At 37.7% G+C, this 22,598-nt stretch overlaps 1 protein-coding gene and 1 long non-coding RNA gene across 2 annotated transcripts; both read right to left on the minus strand.

Moving 5' to 3' along the window:
* Positions 1-16,280: 16,280 nt before the first annotated feature.
* Positions 16,281-19,660, minus strand: LOC121530225. The gene is made up of 3 exons (XR_005993870.1): positions 18,743-19,660; positions 17,723-17,824; positions 16,281-16,353 (listed from the first exon to the last, which is right to left on the minus strand). It is a non-coding gene; the product is annotated as an uncharacterized LOC121530225 (long non-coding RNA).
* Positions 19,661-20,321: 661 nt separating this feature from the next.
* LOC108118349 lies at positions 20,322-21,385 on the minus strand. Its single transcript, XM_017230991.1, has 2 exons — positions 21,033-21,385; positions 20,322-20,960 (listed from the first exon to the last, which is right to left on the minus strand). Exons 1-2 carry the CDS (start codon positions 21,358-21,360, stop codon positions 20,950-20,952), a joined length of 339 nt encoding a protein of 112 aa, XP_017086480.1. The 5' UTR covers positions 21,361-21,385; the 3' UTR covers positions 20,322-20,949.
* Between the last annotated feature and the right edge of the window lie 1,213 nt (positions 21,386-22,598).

Below are 22,598 nucleotides of genomic sequence, written 5' to 3' on the forward strand. Positions count from 1 at the left end.
GCTTACCGCAAAGTTTGTAAGCAGTGTACACAATGCAGTGCATATCTGTAAAATATTTTAATTTTCATTAATTTATTGTTTTTTAAAGTCATTTTTTGAGTTTTCTAGTTTTGAAAATGTTTCTCTGAACTTCTAATTACCAAACAAAATTTTAAACAAATATTATTTTTGTAATATATAAAATTTATCTTAATTTAAAAAAAAGAAAATATAAATTTAAATATAGTGAAGGCGCTTTAATTTAATAAATGGTATAATTATGATTTTTAGTAATTTATATAGTTTGAAAAAAAAGATTTTCAAAACTATTTGTATTAAAAACTTTAATAAATCGAAAATTTATCACTAAATAATCTCACTTTTTGTAGATTTTTTCTTTTATAAACATTTTAAACTGGGACCATTAGATTTCCCCAACTTCTCTAAGCCTGTCCCATGGCAGCAAAAACTGTTGACCATGGGACTCCATGGGGAAAATCTGGCCAAAAGCTACGGAAAGGTGGGGTTTGGTTGAGGGGAAAGAGCCATGCAAATCATGGCGATTTTGGTGGGGGGTGGGCGTTGTTGCCTAGACCCCAGTCTGATGTCGATGTGGCAAATTAACCGCAGAAAGCGGTGGCAATATGGTGAGCCGGCGAACACGTGACTTGAAGCATTAAGCAATTTGCCGAGCGGATTGTTGGTTCTGTTCATTGAGCGCCTAAGCAATTGAATTAGCCTTTCGCCTTTGGACAACAGGGATCCCGATCTCTGATGTTTCTCACCAGCAATTGCAGCAGGTACACTGCTAAAAACTTCATACCACTAAACAAATATTACTTCTCGAATGTCTACACTTTCGCTTTCATGAATGTTTTGCTATATTTTTAGACTTCATAATAATTTGCTTTTAATTCTTAATCTTCTATAATAAAATACCATACTTTTGTCTGTGTGCATGAAAAGGAACAACAAGTCAAATGTAATTGCTAGTAGCCTGACTTCTTGACCTGTCAACCTCCACCCATGACTCCTGTGCTCCCCTTTCGAACCCTTACAAGCCCCCCCTGGAGATCCAATAAACACATGCGAGTGCCAACGAGTTTACAGTTTCGATTACAGGCCAACCGACTTTGGGCCAACAGCTTCAGGGACACTTTACCGCCTCTTTAGCCAACTTGAGTGGCCACCAAACAGAGGGCAAGGCAAGCAAAGGGGACTGGCACTCCTTTCAAGGACTTCTCTTTAAGATAACGAATTGGATTTAATGGGAATCTATCCTTTATCCAAACTTAATTTATACATTTTATAATAAAAACTTTGGCTGTTTGTCAAAATTGGCAATAAAGTAGCCAACTTATTGACTGGGTTCAGTGTCTGCAATGCTTTCATTATTCCATCCGAAAAATAAATCATAAATGATAATAATAATTCCCTTCTCGGAGTGACACTGATTACAGCAGAATGGTTGCCTGATTGAAAGTCGCATTAATTAAATTACCTCACAAGCAATTGCCTCTGGAACTCTGAAGCAATAAAACCCTGAATGTTAACTATTTGAAAATTAATGCGGAATTGTTTTGGGGGAGCCACGTTGAGTTGTGTTGAGTTGACTTGTGTTGAGAGTTCAAGGGGTGGAGTTAATGGCGAGGGTGCGATGCAACGTGACCTGTCAGTCGTTGACATATTGACTCATCAATTGCAGGCTAACAGCTTTGACAATAGTCGAAACGGTAATGACAATTGCCAGCCCCAAGACGAACCCATAAACCCACCAACTGTCAGCGAAGGGACTACAAACTGGGGTCCAAGAACACTCGCAAAAATTACGTTAACGTTATCGTAAGAAAAGATATTATCCCTTATAAAATTCAATTTTTGGTTTTCCCCGATATCCTGACTTTCCAAACACTCCGCAAGCACCTTGAAACTCCTCCGCTTATACAGATATATTACAAACTAAAGGCTGCAAAACTTAGCATCTATAGCCGATCTTAGCTGCTCTGGCAATGTAGAAGCCATCGCAAGCACTGCCGGCTACGGACTGAACAAACCCCTTGGCTTATGCAACAGAAAACAAAAAGTTTGCCACTTACCATGATTTCCTGCTAGGCAATGTCCATTTTTCGCATCGTCATTTAAATCCAGAAACGACGTCATCAGAAGTCCCAAAAATGGACTCCCGAAAAAAATCCATGATGCACTGCATCCTCCATGGAGGCCATGTCCATGTCGACGTCATCAGAAGTCCCAAAAATGGACTCCTGAAAAAAATCCATGATGCACTGCATCCTCCAAGGAGGCCATGTCCATGTACCACCAATGTGATGGCGAGTACCACTGGACAACTTGGAGGCACTTAACTATCACAAACACACACACACAAAAATGACTTGACTGATTTTCACCGGCCAACAGCGGCCTAGTCATAACATTCCTGCTAGAACTACTTGGGAATTATAAGGAGCCCGGTGTGGGAAAAATTAACATTGAGCTAACACAGCCGTTAACGGGCGGGTAACATTCAAAACTTAACTTCCAGTTAACTTGCTTAAAATTCAAAAATTTTCTGTTAAAATTTGAATATTCCGCTTACGTTTAAATATTACAATTTTTTTTAAAAATTGCTGTTAATAGTCGAATTTTCCTTGATTATGTTAGCCACTAACTAAAGCCTTGGTAGGTCTCTTATAAAAATTAAATGGGTTAGACTTCTCTCGACTATTTTGACTGATATTAACTGATATTTCATGAGCCTGGAGTGGCGGAATGGGTAGCCTTCTATAAAGTTTTGATCTTTACTATATTTAAGCGAGTTAAGGGACTAACTTAGCTTATATTCTATATTCATTCATATGATAGGAATATTCATCCCATATAGAATTTGATCTCGACGGTGGGTCGTTTGTTTTCTCTTTAAGATTTGATGATCCAAAAGATCATCTTAGACGATCTAACTAGACTTTAAGAATGAAATATTAACGAAAACATTGCGAAACTTGGACTGAGCAGCCTATTAGCAGCCTCGCTTGCTCTTAATTTTGATTTTTGTTCGATTTTACTACTAAACTGTACAAAAACGTCTGGTTTATCTGATTTTGCTCTCATATAAATAACATTAAAATAAGAGCTTACCATTTAAGTACAGATTTTCGCAAGTGTATTACCAGCAGGGGAAGATGCTACATCTGGAGCTGGGGGCGCCCATAACAATGGCCACTGTAGTGGAAGAAGCGAAATTTTTATGTTAATGAACATCATTTTTCTCTGTTTACTTGTGCTTGTGTTAAGTGTCGCAAATAAATTCATTAAAGTGGCATTTTTCAATTTTAATGAACACTGCCCCCGCCCCGCCCCTTCCCACAAACAAATATATATATATATATATATCCCGAAATGGACTTCCAAGGAATGAATACAAATAACAGCGGTCATTATGCTGTTAAATTAAGAAATGAATTACGGCTTATTTATGAAAATCATCAGAGAGCGATTATCGTTATCGGTGTGTGCTTGAAAGTTTCCCCACTCATTTTGTGATTTTCATTTCATTTTCATTCTTATCATGGGCATATAAATAGCCAGAGTGTTTGACACTTCCGGTTGAGATGTTATCAATGTTTTTGTCATTACATTGGGTATTTATTCGATGTGCGAGCTGCGATTGTACGAGTAATTACAAAACGCATTATTACCATTGTCCCATCATCGATAAAGTTTTAATTGCTCGCCACTGCGTGGACAATTAATTTTTGTTTGCTCCTCGTCATTATGACTCCAATCAATTCCTTGTGTATTTCAGTTTGATGAGAAAATCAAATTTATAGGGAAAAATATTAAAGGGAAAGGCAGGGAAAATCAAGTTTATGCTTGCCAATTTGGCATAAAAAATTGCGATTTTTTAAAGGATTTTTTAAATGACTTCATTTGATTGGAAATTGTATAGAAATAAATATTAATTAAGTATGTATTTTTAAAAAAAATTTGATTTACTAAACTAAAGTTTATTTTCCTTGGGGTAAAAGTTAAGCATACGCACTGTGGTTTCAAAAAAAGTAACACTTTTTTTCTTAAAAATGTATAAGCCATGATATTATTTAAGTTTTTCATCTTTTTCCTCACTTCTCTTTGGGCAAAAGGAAAATGAGGAAAAGAATAGAGTGTCGCTGAAGGAAAAGCCGACATTTAATATGGCACGCGTGTGTGCGTATGACAAACATTAACATATCACTTTACAGAGGAGATAAGGTAACAGACACGCACACACACACACAAACACAGGCACTAGCAAACAGAGAAAGAGGCGAGGCAGATCCCTGCTCCTTTTCCCCCCGCTTCAGATCCTGCTGATGGGCTTACCCAATTATGAAACATTAAAAATACGCGCATATAAATCGCTTCATTTTTATGCGCAATTACGCGGGGGAGACAGTAACCTTGGTTTTCATCCACCCAGCCGCCCATTACCATTCCTGATTCCTCAATCCCCAATCTTCATTCTGCCTTATTCCATACCCTTCCTTTTTCCACCATCCTTGGTAGTTCCTTGTCATTTCTCTCCTCCCTCCTGACTACTGACTGGCTGGCTGACTGCTCCTGAATTCTCAGTTTCTCAGATTCTGCTCCTGTCACTTGCTTAAGATTCATCTTCATTTTCAGCTTCAGACAGTGATTATGGCTGAAGGACAGTATTGAAAATGTCAGAAATATAAAAGAGCAGCTCTTATACTTCATTAAATAGTTGAAAACTTTAAGAGGACTTTTTTTAATTAGGATATGTGATGATATGTTATTACTATTTGATCTTTATAATAGCAAGTTTTCTAAACTTAAGTTTAAAATGGAAAAAATACGATTTTTAAGTAGAATTTACAGCTTATATAAGTCAGTGAATAATATAAATATTTCAAATATTAAAAACTAAAATAATAAAACCTTTTCTAGCCCATCATAGACAATGTAAACCAATTTTGGAGCTTCCTATTTTCCCTTTCTTGCCTTGTGCTGTTCGCGCTACTCAATTAAGTTAATTCCCGTTAGCATAAACTGCGAGGCAGGGGGTTAGGGATTTTCCACCCACTGATGCGCATTTCCCGGAACCTCTGCCAAGTCTTATGTATTTTTTATTTATTTTGATTTAAAGCGATTTTCGGCACGTCTACAGCCCCAACCACTCAACCGTGTGCACTTCTCGCTTGGCCAAAAAAAAGTGTCAGGCCTAGACCCCAAAAAAAAAAAACAAAACACACAACTTAAATAGAAAAAACCTTAAAAATTCAGCTGAGAACAAAAAAAAAATATATAGAGAACTCAAGTTGAGTACGGTCGTGGCTGTGGTTACCAAACTTTTACCGGAAGTGGGCCAATAAAGAAGTATATACAGATACTCAGATACAAAGATACACAGATACAGATGCCTCTAGTCGGCGGCAGTTCACTTTGGCTAATGCGATTATGTGGCCCTGGAATGTAGGCCCATTGTCCTGTCTCCTTTCCTTAGAGAGGAGAGAGCGAGCAGGACATGGTCCTTAAGCGATGCAAATAGCTGATCTCCGGGATCAAGTTTATTTTCGATTAATCTCTCAGAAAAAGTGGGAAAATTGCTTTGGGCTTTGGATTTTAGTGATATTTATAAACTTTTATGGGTGCTGTGATGGTGAATTAATATTTCTTTTATGATTTATGATTCCTTAAATCATTGTGTTAGGTACTTGGAGATCTAAATCATTAAGGCATTCTATATAAAATGTTAAGTACCAAAAATAGCTAGAAAAAACCATCATTTTCCGTATATAAAAATTATCAGAAAATAAAAGCAATCCAAGCCATATAAAATAACTATTCCTTGCTCTTTCCCTAACGATTTGATTGCCTTAAATATATAGAAAATATCATAATAATAGACCTAAGCTTTCCCCATTTAAAACAACCATCTCTAGTCGCGTTAGAGTAACTTTTCCGCAGAAAGCTGACCCTTCCAGCCTCCGCCCTAATGTGATTTGCACGCTGGCAGACCAACAAAAAAAAAAGAAAGAAAAGTATGAAAAAAAAGTATGAAAATATTTTAACTAAAATGAAAAGAAGTCACCGACCGAGCCAGAGATAAAATGAGGAAAGTCCATGTCGAGTTCAGAGCTGATTATCTTGCCGTGCTGACAGCGGACTTAGTGGTGGCCAGTGGCCAGTGGCCAGTGGCAAAGTGGCAAGTGGCGAGTGGAAAGTGGCAAGTGGGAGCAGTTTATGGCCACCAAGTTCGGACTTATTCTTTCGCCGGAGAAGGAGGCGCAAAAGCCAGGACAAGACGTTAATATTATTATACGCTTTGTAAACAAATTATGAATTATGTTGGATAAATAGAAAAACTTAATAATAACTTGATTGCGGCATTTGGCCGCCTGTCTGCGTCCCCCCATTCCCCCGTCTTTCCCCATTCGCCACGCCGACTTATCGTTAGGTTCGCTTTCTTTACAACTCAGGGAAATGGTAAGATGTCGGGCAATATTGAATACACTTAAAGAATAATGATTTCAGTTCATTTAAACTATAAGTAATGTGACTTAGTGAGCTATTTGCTAGAAATTTTAATGAAATTTTTACTTAAAAACTCAAAATAAACATATATTAAATAATATAATACTTATATTTCCTAACTAATATTTAAACTTCTTACCCATTTTCCCAGTGCCACTTGCCAGGGACGCTAATAGGCCAAGCATCCGAAGAAAACCCCAAACCCCTCTGGACTAATTCAAGGTGGCCGTAATGGTTGAATGCCCAACTTGGCAGACACCTTCACCTCGTCCTTCACAGCCTGCTTATCCTGCCCCTGCTTATCCCTGCTGCTGTTCTGGACTCCCTTCAGTGGTGACCTCGTCCTTGGGCGAAGATCTGTATGCATTGGCGGCACGTTAATTATGGCTCCAAAATGGCCAAATTGTGCATGTTAAATACAAAATACTTACCAGACTGAGATAAACCGTTCTTGCGGGGGGTGGCGGGTGGCTGGTGCGGTGCCAGGCCTGCAACAAATGACAAAGACAGAACATAAAAGAGAGTGAGTGAGATGGAGGAAAAGTAGAAACAAATTGAAAAGTTTTCCACGATATAAATTTGCATTAATTTTCGGACGCTCTTTGGCCGCCTTAGCCTAGCCCTCTTCTTCTCTTTCAGAAAAAGGACATTCTACATGCATATAGCATATACACAGGGACATATATAGTCGAAAAAGGAAGAAAGTTGTTAGAAAGTAGTAGAACAGTCGGATATCCTTGGAAGAAAGAACAAAGTTTAAGAACAAAATAGGGTTTGGCGGAAGAAATAAGCTTAAAAATGTGGCATAAAAATGTGTAATCTTAGTTTTTAAATATTTTACAATCGGTTTTGTCAAACGTACCCGAAGTAAAAGTGCTACCCCTTGAGTACAGCAAGCATAAAAATTGCTTAAATCGAAAAACTTTTCCTTCTTTTTTCGCGTACTTGGGCTGCTGCTGCTGCTGCTGTTGCTGTTGTTTATTCTCATACCCTAAGTTAAGGTTCCTTTTAATGCCATGTCCAGTCTGAAGTTTGTGATGTTTACTCAGAAATAAAACACTATATGAATTATTTAAAATATTTTCAAATTAGTAAATAACTACCTTAACTTGTTTTAAAACAAACCCAAAACATCCAACACCTCGAAGAGTATTTAAAGGTCTCCATAAATCAGCTTATATCTTATTTGTTGTCCACTCCAGCCTGGCGCTGATGGTCCTGCCAGGAGGGGTGAGGAAGGTAGTAGAGTAGAGGATGAGGGTCCCTTTTTTTTGAGGGCGTGAGGTTACTGGCGGGGGCGACAACAACACCTACAAAAATACAAAGGCGATAACGAAGCCGAAACTCCGAGCTGACCGTTGAATGGAGAATCCGGCTCCTTGTGAACCTTCGCCAACAAAAAAATGGAAAAAATTAACAAAAAATAATAATAAAAAAAAAAAAAAAGGAAAAAACACGAGAAGAAATACAGAGAAATGCACAAAAACAGGGGCAGCTGTTGTTATCCACCCCGGTTTTTGGTTACCTTTTTGAATATTTATGAAAAATTGAAACGTTTTAGCGCGCCGAGGACTTTCTTTCGGGCTCTCGTTTGCTCGCTTGTTAACTAATTGTATTTTTTATATATATGTATGTATGTATGTGTGTGTGTATATATTTTTGGGGATTTTCGTGGGCCACGCACACAAAAATGATTTAAGTGCGCTTCCATTAATTACGTTTGAGGTGGGCCGAAAGTACGCTCTTGTATCTCTGCGGCTGCTGAAACTTTAATAGACCGAATTTCTGGATAATTAACACGCTGAGCGTATGAAAGATGCATGAAAAGGGCCATGCGATCCGCTTCACAGCCCTAATAATTGCCGGCGCTTAAATTTAAACTGAGATTGAGTTAGCCAGACCCTCATCAGCAGCCTGAGCATCATCAACAGACCCAATTTGTATTGCCAACTCTCATAAAATATCCTGACAGGTGGGTTAACAGGGAGAAAGAGTGAAAAAAAGGGTTAATGTAGGCTAACAGCGTTTATGCAAGACATTTCCGGTAGGGTTTGAGATAAAGAAATTTTAGTTTTTTGTTTTAAATGTCAAATAGTTAAGTTGCTTGAGATTAATAAGCAAAAATAACATCAATTTATATTATAAGCGAAAATCCAAAAACCATTGCCTACTTATAAGGGCCAAGCTGAACTTTTCCGTCAACTTCTTCAGGTAAAGCCCTCAATCCCAATAAATCTAAAATCAAAACTACTTCTATGAATAAAATCACTTGAAACTAGAAACTATTAAAAACTGCAAGCCTACTTCTTAAGGACCAAAAGTTAATCAGCCATCAGCCAGGCGACTGGCAGTCATTTAATGGACGAAGCCAGCAAAAGTTTTGGCCCACATTTACTCAGGTAAATGCTTAGCCTATTTAGAGGCCAAACAAAGGGGGGAAGTGTGGGAAAATTCCCAAATGCAAACGTTTTCCTCACCTTCCTTCCTAAGACAGACATGGCAGACAGAAGTCGGCCATTTTCCACACCGGAAACTTTCAATTGGGGTTGTGTGTTAGTGTGTGTGCGTGTGTGTGTGTGTGTTTGCTTTTGCATTTCGGTATACACATACATCAAAGTTTTGGGCTCTAAACCTATCAATTTAGTTTGCTCTCCTAATCCGCCCGTTGAGATCAATTAGTGTGCCAAAAGGAAAAGCGCACGAACTTAACACTTTTACTTCTACTTACATTTTAACCCACCTCCAACCTCCCTTTTTTTCCTCCTCCTCTCCCAATGAAAACTAAAAAGTTTCCTCGACGAGTTTTAACTTTGTCCTGCCCGAAATTTTAGTATTTTTCTTTGTTGTTGACAAGCAGCAAGTCCTTGGAAAACGTGATGGGACAACAACAACAGCAAGCAGATGAAGTTGACATTGATACGTTGTAGCTGGAAAATTCTAGTGAAATTTTCGTATAAAGGCTGATTAGATTGATACCAACTAAAGTTAAATTTAATTAATGAGATCTGGGTATTAGGTCGTGTGTCTTACTTGGAAATGGTGAGTTGATATAAAGTTAAGTTACATTTCCCAAGAAGCTATTTTTCCTGGATTTATTTCCTTTCTTTAGTTAATAGATTTCCCAATTTAAACTTATTTCTCAATAAATTACACTTTCTCTATATGCTTTCTTTGATAATTTCAATAAGAACCACTCACAAATAGCAGTCATACTTGCCTTTTATCGATGATTTGATTGACTTTGCTTTTCCGTTGGTGTTTGCGTGTAACCTCTGGTAATTTAGCTATTTTGGGAGCACAATCAGGCCAAGTGAAAAGCGGGGATATCTGGGGGAGGGGTGGTCTGGGGCATGCAGACAAATGACTTAATTACTTTTTTAAGTCGGTTAATTAGTTACGGCCAAGAGCGGCAACCAAATGGAACTGGTCAACGGACGATGACAGAAATAGCAACTGGCTGTAGTGGGAGTCTGGTGGCAAAAAACGAGTCAGAAAGTTAAACATAAATTACAAGAAATTGAAATGGCCTGCAGTGGGTACACTGAACGAAAAAGGGAGAGCGATTGTAGAACATTTATTAATGCTGTTAACACTTATTGGTTAGCCCTGCTCAAACTCTGATTTATTTGGTGTCCCTTTTAGCCAAAGACAAACCATAAAACTTGAACTCCACCCCCCACCTTCTTGACAGTGGGCCGAAACTCATTAGTATCTAATCAAATATACAGAGCCCAAGGTAAGTCCTGCTATGCTGCGATTTTCATTCATTATACAATTTAATTTATTTCAATTCAATTTGTATAATTTATTTTCTACTAAGTGCTTTCTTCTTTTTTTTCCTGCAGCAGCATGAATTATTAAGCTTACTACGCTGATTGTTCGATTTAATGCACAAAATTTCCGTAATTTTCCCAATCGAATTCGTTCGCTGCGCATAAATTTTCATTGTTGACCATTGTGCGGGAAATCAAACACAAAAAAGATGGAAAACAAGAAAACTGAAATACAATTTATACATAAATTAATGGACTATCGATGGGCGTGGCTCAGACGGGAATTTAATGCCGTCAGTGGGTGTAGTTTGTTTGCCCTTCCACAGCTTATATTTCTGTTGTTTTTGTTGTTCATGATTTTTCCCGTATTTTCCTACGATTGTTTTTCCGCATTAACGCGCTCCCCTACAGCTTTTCAATGGCCCAGAGTTATGGGGGAAAACTACTGATAATATCCTGTAGTTGTTATTTAAAATAAAAAATATTTAAACTTTGAAGAAGTTAAGGGAATGGATTTACGAGGTTGAGGGTGTTTTCTTAGTGGTAAATCTGTATTCTAACCTGATCTATAATGGGTATTAATGGCTTAAAAGATCTTAATAATTAGTTAGTAAGACTTTTCAGCTTGTTTTATCTTCTTTAGCACCATCTCTTTGTCCAAACTTACCTAGTAAAAGGTACTTAACAGTCGACTCTGCACTCCTGACAGCATTTATTCAGGCCTTGCGCGTTTTATGGGACTATTAAATGGCCCTGGAGCGGGTTTCAGATCACTTTGGCTCTCCTCAGTTCAACTCAGTTCAACTCAGTTCATTTCATTTCAGTTCAGTTCAGCTTGGGCTGAAATTAATTGCTTGCTATCTTCAAATTACTCATACGACCCATCGTCCCGCTGGCCTTTGTTCATCTGCTTACAACGAGCACCAGGCAGCAGCATCAGCAGTAGCAGCACCAGCTCCTGCTGGCCTGTGTCATTTACATTAACCGTTTCAGTTACGGCCAAGGACTTACTGCTCACTGCTCACTGCCCTTCTGCAAGTCCTTCGTCGAGATCCTGCCGGAAGCGAGCGCTCGTAAATTACCTGAATAATGCAAAATAACAATATTTAACCCATTGTTCTCGTTCTCGCAGGTGTTTTATTTTGGTTTCTCTTTTTCCTTCTCTGAAGCAGATAATCTGTTCCAGGCTTAAATGGAATTTTAATTATTTCAAGCAACCAAAAGAACTTGAGGCCCTTTTTTCGACCAGTGGAGCTGGGATAGGATAGTGGCTGTCGGAAGCTGAGCTGCGCTTTGGTTGCTATAATTTAATGTGAAAACTAAAAGGGAATTTCAGTTTTTAAAAGGATAATTAATAGGGTTTCTTAAGGGTTAATTTCTGTATAGAAAGATCTTTAGTTTTTGTAATTTTTATAAATATTTTTTTCAGGAATTTAAAACTAATATTTGTCTGTTTTTTTATGGAAACTTTGATTCATTTTCTAAATTTTCTAAAATTCCCAATTTAAGCTACTTTCTGGTTTTACCTCTTTAGGGAGACACACAAAAGGCCTTTCAATTGAATTAACTTTAAAGTTTATAATTAAAACAATAATTTATAAGTATTTCCGCACTTAATGCCGCGCTTTGTGTTTACATCAAAGACGACCATTGTGCCATAACAACGCCGAAACTTGCAATGCAGACAAATAAGAAGGCTATATACTCGAATAAGTCTATATAAAGGATATATATATAATGGATATATATATATATAAAGCTGAGAACATCGATAAATGATGATGTTCATTATGTGCGGCGCGTCTTTTGCGATTTAATTAAAGCCCGTTAAGGGCAAGGTGTGTGAGTGTGGAGGACGGAGGGCGGACAGCGGAGATTGAAGGGCAGGAGGCAATCGGAATTGGAGGTGATGGCTTCGCATGTTGGCCAGCGATTTTTCAGCCAAGTAAGACAGAGACAGAGACAGAGAGAGTGAGAGCAAGAGGGGGGTGCCAGGAAACAGAAGAAGATAGCATCATCGACATCATCGATGAATTGCCGTTGCCATTTAATAGCCGATGATGCCGACCGATTGCTCTGTTTCCCACTCCCCCATGTCTCTGTCCCACCCATACTTCTCTTACCATCTCTTTCGCTACTCTATATAGTATGTATAGCCCCGTCTCTTTCATTCCAAGCGACAGTGCCAACGCCACGTTCCAGTTTGTTGCTGCCATCGTGCACGTAATTTCCGTTTCCGTTTCAGCGAACGGCAGCCGGTGACACGCGACAGCTGTTTGCACATACTTAACGCACACACACGCACGCACGCATGGCAAGGCGCATCCTTACACTGCAAGAAATATATATATGACTAATTAATAAATGGTATTTCGTAAAAAGCTTAAAAGGTAAACTCATAAATGAAAGTTTTCTATCTGCTTTGAGATTTTAAGTTGAAGTTTTGAGTAAAGAACATCAATTTCTCTCTGTGTACTCACGCACACTCGCGCATTGGCTGACTTACATGTCCTTGGTTTGTTTGTATTTGTGTTACTATGCCATTGACTGCGAATCGGAGCGTGAAGGCCATTACAAGTCTGATTATATTGAATCAAAGATTCAATATTTAAAATTGCACGCACACAACTCACACACACACACACACAGCTAACACACACAGCCGCACATCAGTTCCGCTTTTCCCCGATGTTAACCGTTTTTGCGGCCCCATCAGGAAAATATATATATATATATATCTGTATAAATTGTAAATGTTTGTCTGCGCGTGTTGCTTTATGAGGAATCGAGGTGGAAATGAGTCACTGAATTGGGGGAAAAGTGGGAGGAAAGTGGGAGGGGGTTAAAGCGAAAGCTGGAGAACTGGAGTTTTCCTGACTCGCCAACGGAGTCAGGCGGAAAGAGCAAACAATTTTAAATTATTGTTCAAGCACAACCGAGAAGTCAATATTAATAAGTGAACAATTTGGCAAGTTCATTTCAGCATTTCATATTTCCAAAAGGGAAAATAAGTATGTGCGGCTGCCAAATTGACATTATTGTTGGAAATTAACTTAATCAGCTTAAATAAGAAGAGTGTGTTTAAGTCTTAAGACAGCTGTTATTGATTGGCTTTTGATATTATTACTAAGCAGTGGGAAATAATGTGTGTAAAATGAAAACAAGATTTAAGTTACTAAACCGATGAAAGAAACTTGAACTTGAACTTGAACTTCATCAAGAAGAAAATATAGAAATTGTAACTAAATACCATGACTGATATTTTCCTTAATTACCTTTCAAGTTTCCCTTCAAAATTCACCAACAAAAATCCATTTAATAAAAGAAATATGAAATTTCAAATAATTCTCTTACGTTTTTCAGCTTCTCCTTCGCCATTTAAAACCATTTTTGTAGAAGACAAAACGATATCCTACCCCAAAGGGGTGCCAGAAAAAAGAGTTTTCCCTTTTGCATTCCCGTCAACCATTATGAAACCAAGAACAAACGAGGATTTCCCGCACTTAATTGTTATCTTTGCATAAGCATGAGCAAAACAATTGCCATTTAATCGCAATGAAAACGAACTTTTCGGGTCTTTTCAGCAAGGAAATTTAATTACACAACCACTTGCTGTTGCCGCCAAGAGTGAAAGTGAAAGTGAAAATGAAAGTGATGAGGAGTATGCCTGGCAAAGTGCTAAGCAATAGGGATAATCCGAAAGGCTTCGCAAGCAGCTCGCCAGCTTAGCACGCCAAACATTGTAAGCCAAAGGCATGACAGAGTTTTTTTTCTTACCCAACACACTTTTCCCGCTCCTCCTTCAATGTTGTAATTACACATGTGTGTGTGTGTGTGTGTGTGTGAGAGAGATTATTGTCATTGTGAATGTTATTTTTATTTGCACGTCAACCGCAAACTCATCCGAGTGAAATTGAAGCAAAAACAAGGCTTAACATCTTAAGGCGGCGCATTGTGGGAGCCTTGCAAACTGATGACAACGCTTGAGGTTCCACCCCCATTTTCCACTGCCTTTTTTTTTTTTTTGGTCAAAGCACTGAAAGAAATAAGTATTAGATGGGTAAAGTTTATAGAAAATGTAAAATTAACTTATAGAATAACATTTTTAAGAGCCTAACAGCCTAACCTAACAAGCTTCTATACTTACCTTTCATTTTTCTTGCTTTTTCAATCTCCAAAAGTTTTATAGTTTTCCTCTTACTGTACACCGCATTTCCATTTCTCCATCCTTTGTTGCCGCATTTTGCATTTGGGCTATAATTGTTTGTTTGTTTATTTTAGCCTGCCACCTGGCTGCCTGGAGATTAGCAGAAAGATTTGATGAGCACACGCTGGGTGGTAACAGCAGGATTCACCCAGCAGCAGGACATTGGGTGTGGGTGGTTGTGGGCTGAAGAGTGGGTAATGCCGAGGTGAGTTTCTAGAAATATTGCGCCAGCAAAAATAATTCACTGCAATTATATGGAAATGTAAGCTGTAAGTTCCTTTGCCAGTTCGAGTGTTTGTTAGACTGTTTAACTACCAGCAGGAAAGTGTGGTTGGGTTGGGATACTTTATCGACTTCAGGGATACCCTATAGAAAGGTATTTAGAAAGTAGATTAAGGATTAATCAAGGAGTATCTGTGTTAGTAGCTTGCTAAGTACTTTTCACATTAGATTTAAGTTTATATCACAAAATGATTCTTTTTTTTTGCCAGATTTAAGTAAACTTTACAGATCTAGCATATATATACTATATAGACTTATCTTTTCCTTAGCTACTTCCAAATAGATTTCCCTAAACATACCCTTTGATAACCCCGCTTAAGCTTGGCGCATTCATAAACCTTTTTACTTCTCATTTTTTCTCATTTCTGTTTGGCAATTTTGTGTAATTGAAAAGCGCTGAGCGGCTGGGAATTCTGCAGTGTTGAAGTGCCCGAAAATGGGGGCGGCGGGACAAAGTGAAAGAGGGGGGGTGGGAGGTAGAGGGTAGCTGCTGGCGAAAGTAGCAAAGGAAAGTAAGGGAAAGTAAAGCAAAGCGTAGCAAAGTTTACTTATCATGGCAATGCCGCCATATCCGCCTGGTAATCGAAATTTGCAAAAAGGGATATAGGGATATGTGAACAGGCAGACACTGAAATGTACACTGTAAGAAAAAAAGGGTGTAGTTAAGTTGGTAAGTTTTAAGATTAAATTTAACTTATCTCTGTCTCTCTTAGATATTTCTGGCTCTATTTTTGGCACAACTCCTTCAGCTGAGAGCTTAACTTCAGTTTACTAAAAAGATCTTTCGATTTTCTCTCAGTGCACTGATTACTGCACACGTGTACGTGCGTTTAGCAGGTGTTTTTGGCCTCTTCTGTTGCCCTCGCCTGAAATATTCATTTGCATCTGAGGAAATTGTTTTGGTTTTCAGTTCTTTCCCCTTTTCTTCTTCCCAGCTCATTGAGATTTTCTGGGCATTGTGCGGTGAATGATGCCATAGGTTTTTCCATTCTTTTCTTTCTTTTTTTTTCGATACCCAAGAAATAGAATTGAAAAATTCAGCTTAAAAGTGCAAATCATGGCCAGAAGTTTACGCAAAATTGGAGAATGGCAGCAGGAAGGATTCTTCGGATTCCGCAAAACATTCCACCTTCTCAGTGGGCGGAAGGAAAGGGGAAAAGTGAAAGCAGAAAACACTCGGTGCGGTTTGAATTTCTGGTTTTGGGTGCGCTGGCCACATTCCCCATCCTGCCATAATTGGCCAATTGTCGGTGTCATTAACATGCCTGTCATTATTGGCAATGCCAGAGCTTTGGACTGCGGAATGGGCCCGCAATCTCCTGAATATTTCATCAACTCTCCTGACAACAACGACAACGAGCAACACAAACGACAAACCGACAACTGACGGCCAACAATGACAACGTTAAACATCAAATACAACGACACACAAAAGGTGTTTAAAAATTAAATTAAAGTTAAAAGCTCACAAAATAATGAAATGAGCGAAATGAGCAAAGTACTCACACAAAGTGGTTAAAAACGTGGCTGTGGCAGAGTCGGGTGTGGCAACAACAAATAACCATTACAGTAGCCCATCCACTGAAAGAAAAGAAGGAGGAAGTTGTGACTTTGGTGGGGTTTATAGGTTAACCAGACTTAAATCTAATTTCTATGCTGCTATCTGTGTAAAATGGTTTGAGGAAAGGTGACTAACTTTTAAGTTTTAACTTTAAAATTAGTTTTTTAAATTTATAAAAAATACTTAGTAAATTTTAAGTTAAGAAATCCTATAAATATGGTCTAAAATATTCATTTTTAGCCTAGCCAAAGCCTATCTCAAACTTTCCTCAGCCTTTTTTGAGCCTTTAAACCTAGTTTATAATTTCTAAATCTGAGATATAATCCCCCTTTTTCTCCAAGTGCAACAGGAAGGACAGCAACAGCAACAACAATAGCAACAAAAAAAAAACACAACAAATAGTAGCGTGCGGCAGTAACAATAAAATCGCGGTGACAATTCAATTAAAATATTTCTGCATAAATTTTCAACGCTTGCAAAAAGCCGCTTGAGTAGCCGCAAAAGCATGAAAAGCCTGTGGGCGGCAAAAATTCCCAGGGGCTGTACAACCCCCCCAAACCCCCTTTTCTGATGGATGGAAAATTACCCAAGGAGTGAGTGAGAGCGATTGAGAGCGAAACAAACAATCAAACCGCAACGCCTATCGGGGTAGGAAGTGAATGATTGAATGACAATTGCATTTGCTCGGCTCTGTTCCTGCCCAGTTTATGCGGTGCAAAGTTCACGGAAAATGGAAAATTGAGTGGAAAATGGAGTGAGAAAATGTGGAAAAACGGGACAAACCTGGGCGGGGGAAATGTCGGAAGTGACTGGCAAGCAATTAAGGACCAATTGAAAAGCAAACCGCACCTGCAAAAGGGCCTTCTTCGCCGTTCGTTGTCATTCTTAAAGTCGTTCAGGAAGTAGTGAAGATTGGCAGGAAATAACAAGGAAAACTATAAAGGGAATTAAGTTGCGTTTTTGCACTGTCAATTATTCAGAAAATTTTAATTAAAAAGTCGACTTAAAATGTTTGTTTCTTTTTTAAATTGATTTTTAGTATTTACTTTTGAGTTTTTTTAATGTTTTTTAAAGGTCATTTTGTGGTTCAGAGATGGTAGGAAATAAATGTTTATTCAGTTTTTATATAGTTTTATAAGCTGACTTAACTATTAACTACTTTTCAGCAGCTTTCTTGTTAGTTTACCAATAAAATGTTGGAGGAAAATAAGTTAAGCTTATAAGAACAGTTACTACACTTTGATCTTAGAGGGTTGAGGCTCAGAAGTGATTAAGGAAAATTTGTACTTAAACTTAAGCTAAAGAAGAACTTTTATATTTATGATTTATCAGCTACCCAAAGTAGATATTTAGCAGTTAAGCTAAAAAAATGAATAGTTTTGAACTTACCTAAAATGATTTTAGGCTTCCTTACACGTTATTTCCATACCAACACCATTTCCATCCAACTGTAAAAACAGCATTAATAGGCAAAGTTAGTGAGAAATTTTCCTACAAAAACAAAGAAGGTTAATTTAAAAGAGTAAAAATAAGATTAGTTAAAGTAGATTTTTAGAAAAATGAATAGTTTTGAACTTATCTAAAATGATTTTAGGCTTCTTTATACCTTATTTTCTGTTTAATTTAACAATAAAAGCACCATTAAAAGGCCAAGTTAGTGAGAAATTTGATCATATAAATGAAAGAAAGTTAATGTCAAAGACTCAGACTAAAAATAAGCCTAGTTAAAGTTTGATTAATAATATTAACATACTTTTTCAGCTAGATAAAGTAGATTTTTAACATATATTAAATGATTTTAGCCTCCTTCATAGATTATTTCCTGTTTAATTTAACAATAAATACAGCATTAAAAAGCAAAGTTAGTAAGAGATTTCCCCTATAAAAAGATGAAAACTTAGTTTAGACTCAAGATTCAGATTAAAAATAAGCTTAATTTTAACAATAAAAACTACTTAAAAAAGCAAAGTTAGTAAGAGATTTCCCCTAGAAAAAGATGATAGAAAATATGATGAAAAATAAGCTTAATTTTGACAATAAAAACTACTTTAAAAAGCAAAAGTTGGCAAGAGATTTTCCTACAAAAAGATGACAACTTAGTAAGTTTCAAGTTAGAAATTAACAGAGCAAAAACAATCTTAGTTTTAACAATAAAACCCCATTAAAAATCAAAGTTAGTAAGAAATTTCCCTACATCAAGATGATAGCTCAGTAAGTTAAGATCACGCAGTAAAAATAAGCTTAGTTTCAGTTTGATTAATAATAATCTAATACCTCTCCTATATCCCCTTCCCAAAACCAAAAAAAAACTCAAGCCTATTGTTTTCCACCCATTTTCCCTGTTCATAACTTAACCAGGCCATAAACATCCGGCCTGATGGACCAAAAATATGTGCCTGCTGTACGTACCAAAAACGCATTGTCAAGTGGTAGCTGCTCACTGTTCGCTGCTCGTTGGCCTTAAGCTCGTTGACAAATTTTTTAGAGCCACGTATCCGCCGAATAACGTATCCTCGCCAAATTCATGCTTTATTGTCGCTGGCAGGCGATGCGTACATAGAAATGATAACAATAAAATATAGCCAAAAAAAAACTAGAAAAGCTTACGAATTTTCACCCGCAAATTGTCCGCACTATCCTGTCGCAAGTTCCGTTTTGTGGGTGTATGTGTGTTTGAGTTTGCATCCTGTTCGTCCTTGCTGCTCGTTCACATTGTCACCGACAGCAACAACAACAACAACAACAACACTAACAGCAACAACAAGACCGCATTTTGCGGTTTTTGACAATTCGTCAGACATTGTTGACACAGTGTCTGAGAAGGTTCGTTGTCGCTGTCGTCCAATGCGGTTGCTTGGATTGTCCGCTACACGTTTCCTCCTCAGTTACTTCGAGCTTGTTTCCAGAAAAAAAAATACCCTGTAAAAGAGAGGCTTAAGGGGGGTATACAGTAGACAATCTTACAGAAGTTACACTCACGATTTTTTTGCTAGAAAAAAGAATTCTTAAAGGCCTTACAAGAATACTTCCTTTTGCCTGACTTTCCCTAGTTAAGAGCTGAACTTTAGTCTTTGTAAAACACATTTTCCCATATTATATAATAAAAAAAAAAGAGGATATAAAGTAACCAGGTATTGGTTAGCTCAAAAAACCCGTCTTAAAACATTTTGTAAGGTCTGCCGGAGACGGCAGCACGTTGAAACCACAGGTGAGATTTGTTCAGTTTATTTATTTCATTTCACTTGATATTTTCCGTTGGCTTTTGGAAAATTCAACTGGCATTTGGCAATTAGATTTATTGCCGGTCGGAAAAGTTTCAAAGTTCAAAGCTCAAAAGAAGCCATAGTTTTCCGCTCTGAGACGCTTGAAAATTTGAAAAATTAATTGAGAAATTTGGTTTTTCGCTTGGGAATTTCTTTTTTTTTTTTGGAAAAAAAAAGCTTAAGGAAAAGCCCTGAAAACCTAAAAAAAAACCTTAAAAAATCTGAAAAACAGATTTTTGCATTTTTCATAATAAAATTTCAAATGTGAATGGAAAATTTGTAAAGTTTTCTTTTGCTTATTTTTAACATTCCAATGGCAGGGCAGAAGCTTAGTTTTCGTTTCGCTAAATCCCTTGTAAAACAACTTTAGTTATTCACCGTTTTCCGTTTTTGTTGTTAACAATTTTTGTAGTTATTGTTATTGTTGTTGTCTCTTTTGTTTGTTTATAGTTTTGGGGTTTGGGTCTTGTTTCGTTTACCTTTTGTTTTGATTTTGGCCCTCACCTGCGCTGGCTGGGCAGCGTTCTGTGTGTAAGCCCTTTGTAAGTCGCTTCATTTCGCTTTTGTTGCCGTGCTGCTCGCTAGCTTGCCGTTTAACCCTCTCATACTATACCAACAGACCCCAAACCCCCCCCATCACCCCCCCCGCGCATCATTTGGCAGGACACATGGAAAGTCCTTTTCCGCTGAGCACTTTCGGCAGACATGTTTTATGCCACCTGCTGTTGTTGCCGCTGCGGTTCCAAACACTCTCTTTCTGTGTTGTCTGTTGCTTTCGGGTTGGGGTTCGGGTTTTGGTTTTTTGGTTTTTGGTTCTTTGGTTTTTCAGTCCCCATGGCTTAAATGGTTACATCCTTTTTTTATATTCACAGCTTCGGTCGTTATGAATTTTTCAATTTTCTGCAATTTTTGCCATACCCAAAAAAATGTTGCCGCTGTCAGTTGTTGCTTCTCTGATTGCTGTTGCTGTTGCTGTTGTCGTTCCTGTTGCCGTTGCATTTGTGCAACTTGTTATTGCTCTTGCTACTGTTGCTGCTGTTGCTTTTAGTGTTGCTGCTCCTGCTGCTGCTGTTGTTAACTTTGTTATGGTTGCTGGCATTGCCCCCCCCTCTAGCAATTGCAGCCTTTTCTGCCGGATTTGATGTTGCTCTTGACACTAATGTTGCCACTGTTGCTGCTGCTGCTGTTGCTTAGGCTGAGATTGTTGCTGTTGCAGCTGTTCTTGCAATTAATTATCACTGTTTTTCCTGGTAAACCTTTTTTTCTAAGTCAAGATTCGGTGATGGTTGTAGTTACTTTGCTTTTTTTACATCATTTTTGGCCTGTTTAGGCTTTTACCTTCTTTTAAGCTTCTTAGTTTTTAGCTTAAAAACATGAAATTAAAATATTAATTAGTTTATAGAATATGATTCTTAATTAATGTATTAACTTCTTACCTGATTTGTAGTTTAGTTCTTCTAAAAATTTAGTAATTATAGCCACGCAGCTAACTGCCTTTGTTGACGTTTTAGATGTTGCTGCTGTTGCAATTAAGGTTGCTGCTGGCATTGCTTTTGCTGCTGCCATTACTGTGGTTCTTGTTGTTGTTATAGTAGATGTTGCAAGAGTAGTCCTTGTTAATTTTGGTGCGGATGTTACTGTTGTTTTTCCACTCCCACTGATGGCTGTGTTATCGCTGATGTTGCTGCTGTTGCTGCTGTTTTTGTAGCTGCAATTCGCGTTGCTGTTGGACACTCTGGTTTTACAATTGCTGCCGTGCAGCATTTTCAGGTATTTAATAGTTGTCGAGTTCATTTGCAATATGCCAGCCGGCGGCAGCCAAATGTATGGTAGAACATTAAGGGGGGGCGGGAGTGGGAGTGGGAGTGGGAGTGAGAGGGATGGGGCCACAGGCAAGTCAACTGAAAAATGGCCAAATTCAGGAGGCGGGAGTTGGGCATTGTTTCTTTAATAGGCCGCTGGCCATGTGGCCACGCGGTTCACCATCTCTTTAGGGCACTGAAAGAAAAGATAGAGTTGGAAAATAAATCATAGAAATTTTATAGAAATTGTTAGATTTTCAGGTTAAAAGAGAAGTTTTTGGTAAGGAAAAACTTGAAATAAAAATGAATATAAAATATGATTAAGTAAGTTTTCTAGCTTATCTTTATCATATCTCTTTGTTTTACCCCAAAACCCAACCTTTAAAGTTGCAAAAGACAAACCTATATTTTCTCTCAAGGTACTTATTTACTGGATTCCTGGCTACCTGGATTCCCAGCTTGAATTGCCATCGACAGGTGCTCATTGCATTCATAGTGAAGGCCCTCAGTAAAGCAGTCATTGTCCTGAATGTGCTTAGGATTCCCTGTCTGTGTCTATGTGTGTGTGTGTGTGTGTGTCTAAGTGTGTATGTTTGAGTGTGCAGGATTGCAGGCATTATGCGACTTGATTGTCCTTTTCGGTTTTTGTGGTTTTCGTTTTTCATTTGGCAAACTTTAGCCCAGATATAGACCAGAGTCGAGTTTACCAATTATCAAAAATAGAATTTTAATTATACATTCGAAATTTGTATGGGGGCTTTATGAAATTGTAAAGTTTCTCGCTCTGAAAATTTACCCTTTTAAGGAAAGAAAAAAAGAAAACAAGAAACTTTTCGTTGCGAAATTTTTGTTTGTTTGTTTGTTTTGGATTGAATGGGTTTAAGGCTTGTGATTCCTTTGGGTTTTTGTGGACTTTCAAGTACTTAAATGCTTAGAGGAAACTTACTCAACTTGCCAATCGACACTGATAGGGGGAGTAGGTAAATATGGCTAAATGGTGCGGGAAATCTACTCATGAAAATGATACTGACTTATGATAAAATAATTAATGAATGCCTCTTATAACTAATTTTCATGGAAATCAAATCATTTTTTTTGAATATTTTCAACTAATAAATTCTGAGGAATATCATATATCTATACCCTTAAATATCACATTACCCTAAATCACAAAATAACAATGTTAAATAAATATTTAAT

The sequence above is a fragment of the Drosophila eugracilis genome, unplaced genomic scaffold (assembly GCF_018153835.1).
Source record: "Drosophila eugracilis isolate 14026-0451.02 unplaced genomic scaffold, ASM1815383v1 contig_124, whole genome shotgun sequence".
Classification (NCBI taxonomy): Eukaryota; Metazoa; Arthropoda; class Insecta; order Diptera; family Drosophilidae; genus Drosophila; species Drosophila eugracilis.